At 34.0% G+C, this 15777-nt stretch overlaps 2 protein-coding genes across 2 annotated transcripts in view; one reads left to right on the forward strand and one right to left on the reverse strand.

Moving 5' to 3' along the window:
• The window catches only part of MRE11 (MRE11 homolog, double strand break repair nuclease), a 66655-nt gene that overhangs the window by 21492 nt on the left and 29386 nt on the right, over positions 1-15777 (reverse strand). The window contains exons 14-15 of the mRNA XM_074216475.1: positions 13737-13799; positions 1947-2166 (exon numbers count right to left, since the gene is read on the reverse strand). Coding sequence (XP_074072576.1) covers positions 1947-2166; positions 13737-13799 — 283 coding nt within the window. The remainder of the gene's footprint in view (positions 1-1946; positions 2167-13736; positions 13800-15777) is intronic.
• Positions 1-15777, forward strand: part of ANKRD49 (ankyrin repeat domain 49) — a 75276-nt gene that overhangs the window by 7152 nt on the left and 52347 nt on the right. The window lies entirely within an intron of this gene.

Raw genomic sequence — 15777 nt, forward strand, 5'->3', positions numbered from 1 at the left:
TGTCTTCAAATCTGCCCAAGCCTTCACCATTTTTAAAATCCTTCACTGCTATCCCCTCAAGCTATTGTTCCATATATGTTCTACCTTATCACTAAACATCCTGAAAAACCTGTCTATATAATTTGTTGTCTCTGCTTGCAAATGGGGCTAATTGGCTTGCCCAAGGCCACACTGCTAGGTAATTATTAAGTGTCTGAGGTCGGATTTGAACCCAGGTACTCCTGACTCCAAAGCTGGTGCTCTATTCACTGCGCCACCTAGCCACCCCAGATTTGCAAAGTACTTTAAAAATAATTTTCTTGATCCTCTCAACCACCATTTGACATAAGTATTAATATTATTATTATTCCCATTTTACAAATGAGAAAACTGAGGATGAGAGATTAAATGACTTGCTCACAGCTACATAGTGAGAAATGATTCATGCTAGATTCGGAATCAGGTCTCTGAATCTGGGTCCAACACTCTATCTCCTGAACCACCTACTAACTTCACTGATACATCTTCTCACTCACTCCTTAATCATTTGCAATCTGGCTTCTAGTGTTATTACTCAACTGAAACTGCCTTTTAGGAGTAGAACCAAGAAAACGTTGTACATTAACAACAAAATTCCGAGTTGACCAATTATGACAGATGCAGCTCCTCTCAGCAGTTCAGAAATCTAGACCAACACTGGGAGACCTGTTACAGACAATGCCATCCTCCATCCAGAGTTTCGAAAACAAAAAACATACAAACCAAAAAAAAAAAATCATAGAATCTGAATGGATACTAGGTTCACTTTTTAAAAACCTTCTCTTATGCTTTTCCTTCTTATCCCATGGTCTTCTTTCTCTTCCTTTAGTCCTAATTTCTCATAAACAAAATGACTAATATGCAAACATGTTAAACACAAATGTGTATGTACAACTTTACTAGACTGGTTGATACTGAAGGGAGAGGGATGGAAAGGGAGGATGGCAGAAAATTATATAACTTATAAATGTGCAAGTAGATAAATGTTGAAAAAACTTTCATAACAAGTAATTGGAAAAATAATAAATTACCAAATGATCTCTCAATTGACATGTTTTTTTTTAATCCTTGACCTATCTGCATTTGATATTGCTCACTCCCCATCTTCCTAAACTCACTCCTGCCCCTTAGCTTTTCATTTTAGTCTATCAGCAAGCCTAGTTAAATAAAACATTCCTTCATAAAAGGTCTACTGCTTTTCTGTCTGATTCTTCTGTGAAACTTCTTTGGCTGTTAAGACTTCAACAAAATTGAAAAAGACTTTATAAAAGATTTCATGTTAATAATAAAGTTCTGTATACACCCTAACAGCAACATGGGGGCGATGATCAACCTTGATGAACTCGCTCATTCCATCAGTGCAACAATCAGGGACAATTTGGGGCTGTCGGCAATGGAGAATACCATCTGTATCCAGGGAAAGAACTGTGGAGTTTGAGCAAAGTCCAAGGACTATTTCCTTTAATTTAGAAAAAAAACTGATATCTTATTGTCTGATCTTGTTATCTCTTATACTTTATGTTTCTTGCTTAAGGATATGATTTCTCTCCCATCACACTCAATTTGGATCAATGCCTTGGGCAAGCCACTTAACCCCATTTGCCTTGCAAAAAAAAAACCTAAAAAAAAAAGAGCTGGGAAATATTTTAAAAAAGAATTAACTGGAAAAAGAGGGGCAAAACTGTACAGAAGAAAACAACTCCACAATGTAAAGACTGGCAAATTGCCTTCTGGGGGGTGGGGGTGGAAGGAGGGAAATAAGATTAGGGGAATATTGTAAAACTCTAAATAAAATCTTTAATAAAAATTTTTTAAAAAATAAAGTTCTGAAGTCAACTTTATCTACTGTAACAATGCATTGTATTTCCCACTCTATCAACAACCACTGACTACTCACTTTATGCAGAAAAATTATACATAGTACTAACCTCTTCCTCTGCGGGCACCCCCTCGTGTTGCTGAATTCTGTCCTCTTCCACCTCTTCGACCTCTCCCTCGGCCTCTTCCTTTGTTGACTGTTGCTGAGATGCTGTCATCTGAATCATTGGCCATTTGTTCTGCCATATCTATGCTTGCTAGGTCATCAACACTAAATTCTGAAGATAAGTCTTCTGACTGGGCTCTGTGGGCTCTGGCCCTACTCATTGCCTTGGAGAAATGACATAAAGCAGTTACTATTCACCATAAAATCCAAAAACCTAAAATACATGGTTGAAATGCCCTGTGACACTCAGGTAATATTATAATTGTACTATCTTTAATATAATTTTGAAACAAATATTTTTTGGTTCCACACTACCATGTCAGGAAATAGATAAAGCAGAATCAATATCTTTTTGGTTTTCAGCCTTTTTATAAAATTCAACAGGATAAACAAATTTCTAGAGGAAGTTGTAAAAAGAGTTGATTTAGACTAAATTGACCAATTCCAAGGTTAGAAAATACATACGAATATAATTATATAAATATCACATATTTCAGTTATTTTAAAAGATGAAAAAAAAAAACCTGTCAACTAGCATTTATTAAGCACCTATTATTTGCCAGGCACTGTGGTAAGCACTCTGGATACAAAGAAACATACCGGATCTCAAAAAACTGATGGTCTAATGGGAGAGACAACATGTGAGCAACTAGCTAAAAACAAAGTGCAACTTTAACAAGCCAAGAAAACTAGATGGCAGAGATGACTAAGAACATTCCAAGCATATGGAAAAGTCAATGGAAAAAATTCAGAGTGTGGATGAGGAACAGCAAGGAGACACAAACACAGAAGAAAATTTGAAAACATCTACACGAGCGAAGCCTAAAAGAAAAATACTGCAAAAGTTAAAGAGTTTAAAAATGATTTTAAAAACAAATGAGAGAGGAAAACATGGATAAAGATGCAAGAGCTAGGGGCAGCTAGGTGGTGCAGTGGATAAAGCACCAGCCTTAGAGTCAGGAGTACCTGGGTTCAAATCCGGTCTCAGACACTTAGTAATTACCTAGTTGTGTGGCCTTGGGCAAGCCACTTAACCCCATTTGCCTTGCAAAAAAAAAAAACAACACCTAAAAAAAAAGAGCTGGGAAATATTTAAAAAAAGAATTAACTGGAAAAAGAGGGGCAAAACTGTACAGAAGAAAACAACTCCTTGAAAATTAGAACTGACAAAATGGGAACCAAGATTGCAAAACAGAGAAAGTACTTGGCTGAGTTTTCCCAACATTACCCTCCAGAATCTTTAAAAATAATGACTCAAAGGGTAGTTAGGTGGCACAGCAGATGGAGTACCGACCCTGGAGTCAGGAGGACCTGAATTCAAATCTGGCTTCACACTTAATAATAGCTAAAAAAAAAATATATATATATATATATATATATATATATATATATATATATACATATATATATATATATATATATATATAAATATATTACAATGCCTCAAATGGAATTCTGGATTGGCAGAATCAATAAATTGTTAGAGTGAAACATTCTTTTAGCCTAAGACAAGGAGAATATAGGGTGGCAGATGGCCTGGAGCCCATGCATTCAAGACATTGGTGGAGGGACCAGTCCCGGAAGTGGTAATACTGGACTCCTCAAGATAAAAATAGTAAGGGGACCTGGCAAGAGATCACAGAGTATCACTGTTCTAGCAATGAATTCAGGAACAGACACTATTTGGCAACTATACCCACTTATGAATCAAAGAGCTGAAATAAACACTTTCAGGCAAGAAGGAGTGGGAACCCTGAGGGATAACTGTTTGCCAGTTGTATTTCCTATATCCACCTTTGGGCACCAGTTCAGGTGAGGGAGAGGAAGCCACAAGGGGCAGTGTTACAGGGATCCTGAGAATAGTATCATTTCTGAACCCAAGGAAGAGGGGTCCTGAGGAGCAGTACTGATAGCAATCCCAAGGGATCAGAAAGACAGCAATGACAAGACCTCTGTCCAGACTATACCACCTTGGAAGGTTTAAAAATGTCCAAAATCCCAGAACTCTTTCTAAAAATAACTGCAAAAAAAGCCTGAAGCTTGAGAATGAATCCCCCTAAACTGGGAAGAGAACCTAATCGTAACATAGTGTCAAATTAAGAAGTAGAGTGGACAAATTAGCAAACAATAAAAAAAGAACCTGAACCTGACCATTTCTTGAAATATGATGTCTAAATTAGACCTACTCTGGCCCTCCTCATTGCCTTGGAGGAATGACATAAAACAATCACTATTCACCAAAAAATCCATTCTAAAACACATGGTTTAAATGCCCTGTGACACTCAGATAGGTAATATTATAATTATACTACCCACAATATAATTGTAGAAGCAAGTGTTTATTGGAAGCCAAAGAAATTTCACAGAAGAATCAAAAAGAAAAGCAATAAACCTTATATGAAGAAATATTTTTAACTAATCAGGGCTTGCTCATAGACTAAAATGAAAGTTTAGGAAGAAAGAGGAGTGAGCAATATCAAATGTAGATAGGTCAAGAAGGATTAAAAAAACAGATTTGGCAACTGAAAATCACTGCTAACTTTGAAGGGAAGTTTTTTTTTAAACTTTTTTGTTTTTATTGCTACATGCCTAAATTAGCAAATCAACTGGGGGAACAGCTGGACAAGTTGTGGTAAATGAATGTCATGGAGTAAACCATGAATGGTCAGATTTTAGAGAAGTATGGAAAGAATTACATGAACATTCCCCTTCAGCAGTTCAGAAATCTGGGAGACCTGTTATGGACAACACCATTCTCATCCAGGGTAAAACAAAAACAACAACAACAAAAAAAAAAAATCACAGAATCTGAACAGATACTATGTTTACTTTTTTAAAAAAGTCTCTTCTGTTTTTCCTTATCCCATTGTTTTCTTTCTTTTCCCTTAGTCTTAATTCCTTATACAAAAAATGACTAATATGTAAATACACTAAACATAAAATGCTAAGGAAAGGAAGGTGGGAAGGGAAGGTGGTAGAAAAATGAGTAACTTATACAAGTAGATGAATGTTGAAAAACTTTCGTAACATGTAACTAGAAAACTAAAATAAAAATATTTAAAAAAAATAAATATGATGTCTCAGGTTTTTTCTTTGATCATAACTTTTAGGTATATCTCTCCTCAATCTATTTCCCAGTTATTTTTATGATGAGGTATTTCACATTTTCTTCTCTATTTTCATTCTTTTGAATATATATGCACATTTTCAAGTTTTATAATTTCCTCCCCCCCTCCCTTTCCATCCCTCTTCCCTTCCCTGATATCTTCTGGAATAACTAGCTCCCAGTTTAATTTTTAATTATTTTCTTCAGTGATCTTTTGTATCTCTTTTCCCATTTGGCTATTCTGTTTAAGTAGTTTTCATTGGTGAATTTTTGTATTTCTTTCTTCATTTGGTCAAGTCTTTTTTTAAAGTAATATTTTCTTAATTATTTTTTCTGCCTCTATGACCAAGCTGATAATTGTCTTTTCATAATCTCTTCCTCTATTTTCATTTCTTTTCCTAACTTTTCCTTCATCATTCTTACTTGTTTGTGGAAATTACTTTTTAAGTTCTTCCAGGAATTCTTGTTGGGCTTGGGTCCAATTCATATTTTTTTTGAGGTACATTTGTCTTAATTGTATTCTTCTGAGTTTGTGTTTTGATCTTTCCTGTCACAGTAACAGCTTATCATCTGGCTAGGTTGCTGTTGTTTGCTCATTTTTCCATTCTACTTCTTAATATGGAACTTTATGTTAATAGTAGACTCTTCCCAGGGTGGGAATTGGGTGTGAAAAGGAAGGGGTATCATATTTCAGGCTTTTTTTTTTTCATTGCTATTTTCCAGACTTAGTTCTGAGATTATAAATTTTCAATGCTTCCAAAGTGATTCAAGAAGAGATGTGGTCATTGTTCTCTTTGTTCTCACTCTGGCCCCTACCCAGATCCTTTGTGAATACCATTGATACTGCTCCTCAGGGTTCCTCTTCCCTTTTGAAAAACTCTGAAACAATCAGTGTAAAGGAACTCCCATCATTCCTTTTATGACTCAAATGCGGTGTTGATGCCTAAACCAGGAAGAATGAAAACAAAGGAAAAAAGGATAAACCAATTTCCCTGATGAATACTGATGCAAAAATTATAAAGAAAAAAACTAGCTGAGAATTACAGCCATGGATCACAAAGATCAAATACAATGACCAGGTGAGATTTATACCAGGAGAACAGAGCTGGTTCAATATCAGGAAAATTAAGTATAACTGACCATATCAATAAAAAAAAAACAAAATAAATCATGCTTATATTAAGAGAAGTAGAAAAAGCCTTTGACAAAATATAATACCATTACTATTAAAAACACTAGAAAGCACTGGAATCAATGGAATCTTCCTTAAAATGATGAGTAGTTTCTATCTAAAACAAGATCAAACATTATCTGTAAATTGAAGCCTTCCCAATAAGATCAGGAATGAAGCAAGTTTTGTCCATCATCACCATCATTATTCAATATTGTACTGGAGATGCTAGCTATAGCAATAAAAGAAAAAGAAATTGAAGGAATCAGAATAGAAATTAAAGAAACAAAAATATCACTTTTAAGATGATATGATGGAATACTTAAAGAACCCTAGATAATCAATGGAAGAACTTGTTGAAATAATTAACTTGAGTCAAGTCACAAAATATAAAATAAACCCATATAATCACTTCCATTTCTATTTCAAGAAGTAGAAAAAGAATATCACTTAAAATAACTGCATTCACTAATAAAACTAATGTTTCCAAGATTATAAGGAAAACAACAATCTGAGAAACAATTTTCACAGCTAGAGGTTCTGATAAAGGCCTCATTTCTAAAATAAAATAAAATATAAGAGAAAGGAATCAAATTTATAAGGTTACAAGTCATTCCCCAAATGATAAATGGTCAAAGGATATAAACAGGTAATTTTCTTTTTTCTTTTATTTTTCAGAGTTCTCTAACATTTTTATATTTTATTTTTCCAATTACATGCTATGAAATTTTTTCAACATTCATCACATACATATGCACATTTTCAAGTTAGATAATTTCCTTCCCCCCTCCCTTTCCATCCATCCCTCTTCCCTTAGCAATTAAGAGTCTGGTGAATATTGTGCATACACATTTGCGTTTAACAAGCTTACAGATTAATCATTTTCTCAATGAGGAGTTAGGATTATGGGAAAAGGAAAATACCCTAGGATAGGAAAGAAAAACATAAGACAAATTTTTAAAAATTGAATGTAGTGTTCATTCAGGTTCTGTAGGGTTTTTTGTTTTGTTTTGTTTTTCTTTCTCAGGGTGTGGATAGCACTTTCCATATATAATAAAAAACAATTCCACCTAAGCTAATTTATGAATTTATGAATTCAGTGCCATATCAACGAAATGACCAATAATTATTATAGAGCTAGAAAAATAATAAAATTCATCTGGGAGAACAAAAAATTAAGAATCCAGGGAAATCAAAGAGATCATAAAAAAGGGGAGAAGATCCACACCACATATACAAAAATACTTTTAGCAATTCTTTTTGTAGTGGCAAAGAATTGGAATTTGAGGGGCTGCCCATCAATTGGGAATGGCTGAACAAGTTATGGTATATGAATGTTATGGAGTACTACCACTCTTCTGCAAGACATCATGAGCAGTTGGACTTTAGAAAAGCCTGAAGGGGCAGCTAGGTGGTGCAGTGAATAGCACAAGCCCTAGAGTCAGGAAGTCCTGAGAAAAGCCTGAAAAGATTTGCATGATTTGATGCTGACTGAAATGAACAGAACACCAAGAAAACATTGTATATACCTACAGCAACACTGTGGAAAGGATCAATTATGATGGATGAAGCTCTTCTAAGCAGTTCAGTGATCAAGGAAAATCCTGAGAGACCTGTTATAGAAATTGCCATCTACTTCCAGAGGAAAAACTCTAGATTCTGAATGCAAAACAAAGCATACTATGCTCTCTAAAATTTCTTTTGTATTTTTCTTTTTTTCTTATATTATTTTCCCCTTATTTCTAATTCTTCTTTCATTACATGACTAATATGGAAATATGTTAAACATAACTGTACATGTACAACCTATATCAGATTGATTGCTGCCATGGAAAAGAGGGCAATGAAGGTAGGGTGGTAGAAAAATGTGGAACTAAAAAGTTGGCAAAAGTATGAATGTTAAAACTATCTTGGCATGTAATATGAAAAAACAGATAAATAAAAAGATAATTTTTAAAAAAAGAAAATATTGAAGAAGAAAGCGTAGCAGTTCCTGATTTCAAACTATATTACAAAGCAATGATCACCAAAACTTGGCAAGACTCAAATGAACTTATGCAAATTGAAATGAACAGAACCAGGAAAACATTGTATACAATAACAGTAATAGTACAAGGATGATCAACCTTACGGACTTAGCTACTCTGATCAAGACAGTAATACAAGACAATTCCAAAAGACATATGAAAAATACTATCCATCTCCATAGAGAAAAACTGATGATCTTTGAATGCAGTTTAGAGCATAATTCTTTTAGCTTTATTTTTGTGTTTTTTATTTTTCTTGAGTTCTTTTTGACAATTTGGCTAATATGGAAATATGGCTGGACCTCACATGTACAACTGAAATCAAAGTGTTTGCCTTTCTTTCTAAAGAGATGGTGGACAGAAGAAGGACAGAAAATTTGAAACTCAAAACATTTTAAACTATTATTAATTTTTTTAATGTAATTGGGGAATAGTCAAGGAAATAAAAAAACTTTAAATGAACTAGCCAAATAAAAATTAGTAGCTTCCTAAATTTATCAATAAATAATAAAACAAAACCAAGTCTGAAAAACAGAAGAAACTGTCCTATCTCATAGGACAAACAACTGACTTGTAAAACAGATCAAAGAACTCAGCATCAATTCATGCAAATGTTTTCAGGCTTTTTTCAGGACCTCCAGAGTCTAGGGCTGGTGCTCTATTCAATGCACCACCTAGCTGCCCCTTCAGGCTTTTCTAAAGTCTGACTGCTCATGATGTCTTTCAGAAGAGTAGTGCTCCATAACATTCATATGCCATAACTTTTTCAGCCATTCCCAAATGATGGGCATACCCTCAATTTCCAATTCTTTGCCACTACAAAAAAAAATTGCTTTAAGTATTCTTGTACATGTGGTGTGGATCTTCTCCCTTTTTGATCTCTTTGGATTCCCTTAATTCTTATTTAACCTTTTGTTCTCCCAGATGAATTTTATTATTTTTCTAGCTCTATAATAAATAATGTTTGGTCATTTCACTGATATGGCACTAAATATGGGAAAAAAATTCCTAGATATTACATTTTAAGAAATTTTAAAAGAAAACTACCCAGATCTTTTAGAACCAGAAAGCAAAGTGGAAACTGAAAGAACTCAGTGGGCATGTTCTAAAAGAAGCCCCAAAGTGAAACCTCCAAGGAATAATATAGCCAAAGTCTGGAGCTTCCAGGTCAAATAAAAATACTATAAGCAGTTAGAAAGAAAGAAGTCAAGTACTTAGGCACTACAGATAGGATCACACAAACCACTACTATGAAGAAACAAAGAACTTGGAACATAGTATCCCAGAAAGCATCAGAAATGGACTTACAATCAAGTATAACAACTAAAAAAATTAAACATACACCACATAAAGAAAAAAGAACCTTTAGAGGTCTTTCAAATATTCATGACTAAAGGACCAGAACTGTGAAAAAACTTTGAAGTTAAAGCACAGGAGTAAAGAACAAAATAAAAAAAGTAAAACTGAATAAACAATGATAAAGGACAAAATAAAGGACAGGATAGGAAAGGATTTTTGAAAGGAAAATTAGGAAAAATTCTCTCACATAATCATGTATATAAACAAAGAGGAGGGAGAATTAGGATGAGCAAAAATTAAAGGAGAGATTGATGGGTCAGTTCATAAATAAACAATTAATAAGTGCCTACCAGATGCCAGTCATTTTGCTAAGTACTGGAGACAACAAACAAAAAACCAGTCCCTGTCCTCAAGGCATTTACAATCTAATGGGGGAAAACAACCTACAAAAAGAAGTTGAAAAGTAGAAGGGAGCAGTGGAAGAAGGGAGCATGGTAGAGAAATCAGAGAAATCATAAAGTAATACTGCCAGATAAGACAAGAAGAAATGTACTAAAATGAGCTCTCTCTTTAAAAGGAAGCAAAATAAATTCTAAGGAAGTACAAAAATATTTATAGCTCTTTTTGAGGTAGCAAAGAATAGGAGTTTGAACTGGGGGAATGGTCAAGTTTATACATATAAATGTTATAAAATATTATTGTGTTAATGACCAACTAGGATTCTAAAACTAAAGATGAAACACACTACCCACTCTCTGATAGAGAAGTAAAGGACTTGGCATGCAGAATTAGACAAAAAATTTTTTTTTGACAATAATATGGAAATTCATTTTGAATTACTATACATGCCTGTAATGGATTTTGTTTTTCTTTTGTTCTAAATTAAGGGAGGGGATTTGAGAAGATAGATTCTGGTCAATTAAAAAATTTTAATAAAAAGTATGAAAAGATAAAGTTCAGAAAATGAAAAATTTATATTCACAATATTCTAATGGAGAAACATATATAAAACATACAGCATAAATACAGTTACTACATACAATTATTTAAGATGTAAATTTATACTATTATATAAAAAGTAGTTTCATAAAAGAAGTTCAAGGGGAAAGGTACTAGTAATTGTGGGGATTGGTAGAGCTTAGTGCAGAAGATCAAGTCTAAGATACTTCTTAAAGAGAGGGACTCTGTGAGGCAGACAGGAAATTTCATTACAGGCAAAGCAGAAAGGGGATGGCATGGCCAAAGCAAATGCACAGAGATGGAAATAGTGTTGGGAATAAGAAACAAAGAGAAGGCCAATTTGGCTAGAGACTTGCTAAATCAATGTGGTGAGATTGATTTAGGGTCAGTTTTCCCAATTCTTTATCCTGGTCCTGGAGAAAATCCTTCTTGTAATTTTGGCAATTTCTAAAAGACTCAAGTCTGTTTTCAAAAGGAATTAGGTCTAATAATGGTTATTATTACTTTTAAATGAAATCAAATTAGATAATATACAAGTATTTTGCAAACCTTGAAGTACTATATAAACATCAACTATTATTTGTTTATTCTCAGTGGAGTTCTGATAGAAAATTCCTAGAAAAAAATATGATATTGTTCTTTTAAATTTATATTCTTGGGGCAGCTAGGTGACATAGTGGATAGAGCACTAGCCCTGGAGCCAGGAGGACCTGAGTTCAAATCCAGCCTCGGACAGTTAGTAATTACCTAGCTGTGTGACCTTGGGCAAATCACTTAACCCCATTGCCTTGCAAAAATAAAAAAATTTATATTCTTAAGACTAATACAGTAGGATAAAATAACTGCTTTTTATTAAAGAAAATTATTGAAATTTAAGATCATTTTAGGAAGATTCATTTCTTCTGCTAAATTTTCATATTTTAAAAGCATTTTCTTCTTTGTTGCTTGGAAATGATAAATAGGAATGGCAACATTGATTGAAACATTGTTCTTAAATTTTTATGGATCAATATTATGTTTGAGAAAAACTGCAGGCAACAATTGTGAAGATGACTCTATTCCAATAGTTAGATTCTTCTTGTTTATTAAATGCTGATTTATCAGGCTTATTTGCTTCTGTATGCAATCTATTCTACTGATGGATGTCTCTAATAACAAACTATTTTGAGAATTAATGCTTTGTGGAATTGTTTGAGATCTGTATTGCTAAACACCCTATTATGGCTTTTAAAAATTATTCCTTTTGAGATCACTACTTTTTCAATTGCTTCTGACACCAATGCACTGGCAATAAAAACATAAGTTTTAGGTAAAGAACACTATTTCATATGGACATAAAATAATTTAGCATTCTCCCCATACTAAGATTTATTTCCTTTTTTCTGAAGTACATGAATAAGCCATGACTACAGAACTACATCAAAGACTGTGACAATGAAAACAACGTAGGTAATATAGCACTTTGGGATACCTTGTTCAATAATTATTGCAATAATAGTATTATTCTTTTTACCTCTATCTCTTTTTGACGATACTTTGTTACTCTGCAACCAATATGTCCTCTTAAAGTCAAGTACAGATATTTTTAGTGACATAAGCTGTGAATATCTTGTATTAAAGTACATACATCTAATTAGCTTATTATTATTATGGGGGTCACTATTATTTTTATTACTATATAACTATTATAATTATCACTATTATTCTATGAACTTATTCATTTATTCTATCTTTTTGTAAATAATTATGTGATAGTTCCAATTAAAAAAGATGAGCTCAGGCTTGCATTTGAGTGAAGTTGATAAACTGTTTTTCTAATAATTTATGTGCTTAAAAATAATTATTATTTATGTGCTATTATGAAGCATATGATCTACTAATTATATCTTATTTCAACACTATTGTCCAACATTGCAAAGAAATCAGAATTTCAGTCTCATCCTTTGACATAGATGTTTTGTGTTTATTACATGGATTATGTACAAGCTTCCTGTCTTTTAATTTGATCTACCTTGTATTTTTGTAGTATTGAGCTTCTTCCGAATGTGGCATTAGAGTAAGAGATCTGTGAAAATAGACTAACAGCATCCTCCTTCTTCAGGGTTTCTCTGATTTCTTTGCTCTCAAGCTTCTTCAGAAGTTTTTTATTGATACTGAATTATTTATTTTGTTCTTGACTGAACTAAAAAATGTATGAGTTTTAAGATGCTTGAGGAAAGAAGATAATGATTATTCTGGCAATTCTCTTGCCTTTTTCCCTGACCTAGACTAAAAAGTAAATATTTAACATATATTATTGTATTAGCCAGGTATCCAAAAAAACTATAAAGCCCTAAGATCCAACACAAAATAAAGTTTTTAAACAGGCATTCTTAAATGGAATCCACGGAATTTTTGGTCCACATATAGATTGGGGGGGATAGGGGGAGGTGTCTATTAACTTAAATGAAAAGAATTATATCTTAATTTTCACTGAACTCTAAATGTGTAGCATATTCTTCAATCATGAATGTAAGCAACAAATAGAATGTTAAAATATTCATAACAAAAAAAAATTAAAAGAGGCTGGTAATTCCAAGAATTAAATCAACCATGCCAGGGGCATAGGTTACTTATAAAACTAATTCTGGACCTTGAATGAAACTTTCTAAAGAGATTTAGTCAAAGGCTGAGTTCCTTGGACTGACAACAATACAGAAGAAAGCCCTTAAAGTCTGATTTTTCGGGGCAGCTAGATGGCGCAGTGGATAGAGCACCGGCCCTGGAGTCAGGAGTACCTGAGTTCAAATCCGGCCTCAGACACTTAATAATTACCTAGCTGTGTGGCCTTGGGCAAGCCACTTAACCCCACTGCCTTGCAAAAACCTAAAAAAAAAAAAAAAAAAAAAAAAGTCTGATTTTTGTTTCAAGTTTTAACAGTATAGGTGAAAGGCAAGAAAAATTCAGTAAACAAAAGAAGTGTAGCCCACAAATCCACTCAGTCAAATAAAATAGAATTTTTGCACTCGTGCCCTATAACATTAGAAATTATCTGTTCAGTTTTACTGTTAAACTATTTATTTTATTTAAACAATTGATTTAAATTATTTTTGACATTAAAGTAAAATGATTCAATTGAAGATTGATGCACAAGCTAAACGTGCATTACAAAACGTGCATTACAAAAATTACCTCTCGAACCTCTTCCTCCTCTTCAGTAGTATTCTTTTTTCTGTTGTCTCTAAAATGACGTACCTATATTAAATAACACATACATTAGGTGAAATTATTAATCAGGAAAATGTATAATTTGTGCACAAAATAAATTGATTAGTCACAATTTGTTTATGGAATGCTTTAATATATAACATATTACTTGATCAATTTAAACAGAGCAAAATACACATAGCCTTAAAATACTGTTCATAAAACTAAGCATACTTTCCCATTTGCTCACACAAAAATTTCACTATATGTTTCTAAGGGAAAGGTTTTGACTGCAAGCAAAATGATAATGCTTGTTGTCAAAAATGATCAAATTTCTTAAAAACATCAATAAGTAAGACATTGAGAAAAAGACACTACTGTTTTTATCACCACAGTGGGATATCATCATTTCAGCAGAAAGGAAATCAAAGAAATGATCTCTTAAGGAGCTCTAAACAGAGTTGGCAAAATATATGTGTGTGTGTGTGTGTGTGTGTGTGTGTGTGTGTGTGTGTGTGTGTGTGTGTGTGTGTGTTGTCACTACTCTATCGTATGAAGTAATAAGAAGCTGGAAAAAATGAACAATGAGTAGGGTTTCAACTGTAAAAAATATTCCATGAGGAGGTATGAGTTGAGAATAGGAAAAATTTGGAGCTGGACAGAAGCAGTCTAGGCTAAAAGAGCACCATAACAATTATCCCAGTGTATGTGGAAGAAAATAAAGAGAATGGCCTAACTATAGTGGGGGAATCTCTTTTGGGAAGTGATGGGGAAAAAAATGGACAGGAAGGATGGTCTAAACTATAAAGGACCTTGAAACATAACAAGAAACTTTGAATTTGATATAGTAGGTAATCTGCAAAATTAGAAGTTGGAAAAGTGGCAGTGTAGTACAATGGAAAAGGCACTCAATATGGAGTCCCAGAATCTCAGTCCAGACCCTGGTCCTGTCTCTTAGAACTCATATGACTTAGGCCAAATTTCCTCTATCTCTCTGGGCCTTTAGGATCTCACCAGGCTCAAGTAGGTAACCTGCAAGGTCCTTTCCAGCTCCTATCTATGATTAAAATGGCATCATAAGGAAAACATCAGACAACAGAATATAGATGAAACCTAAGAAATCTAGAGGTTAAGTCACTTATCTAATGCCACAGTGTCAGCTGATGACAGAGCCAGATTCAAATTCAGGGGGTCTCTCTTTCCTTTTTTTTTTCCCCACTACACAAGCCTATCTATCTTATATCCAATACTGTTGTGCTAAATGCCATAACAGGCAAAAATATGATGAATGCCTAAAGGGATAAGGAGCCTGCACAAAATCAGCGCACAGGGGAATGGTGCCATTACACACAGGCCCTCCTGAAATCATAGAGGTGGCTAGGTGGTGCAGTGGATAGAGCACTGGCCCTGGAGTCAGGAGTATCTGAGTTCAAATCCGACCTCAGACACTTAATAATTACCTAGCTGTGTGGTCTTGGGCAAGCCACTTAACCCCATTGCCTTGCAAACACCTAAAAAAAAAAAAAAAAAAAAAAAAAAAAAACACCCAAAAAACAAAAACCATAGCTCCTTGAAAAGCAGACATGGTGAGGGGCTCCCAGAGATCTCTGGAGGGTCTAACAATACATGTCCCTCAGGGCAGGTAGGTGGCACAAGTGCACTGGCCCTGGAGTCAGGAAGATCTGAGTTCAAATCCGACCTAGACACTTAACAATTACCTCATTGTGTCACTTAACCCCTTAAATAAATAAAATTAAAAAAAAAATACACGTCTCTCAGCCTGGGATGTCCTCATGGAAATGACACAGTTCACTGATCATTCCTTCTTCTATACCTTTTCTACTTCCTTTCCCCCCCATTCCTGTTCTCCCTTCTCTTAAAATCTTTTTCCACCTTTGTTTTCTCATTCTTCTGCCTTTTTCTCCCCCACCCCCCCGCCCAAACCTTAATTTTGTTAAAAGGATCCATCAATGCCTACTCATGGTAAAGCTGTGAAACATCAGGATCATGGCCCTTCTTGGGTCAA

This window comes from Macrotis lagotis, chromosome 1, assembly GCF_037893015.1.
Source record: "Macrotis lagotis isolate mMagLag1 chromosome 1, bilby.v1.9.chrom.fasta, whole genome shotgun sequence".
NCBI classification, from domain to species: domain Eukaryota; kingdom Metazoa; phylum Chordata; class Mammalia; order Peramelemorphia; family Peramelidae; genus Macrotis; species Macrotis lagotis.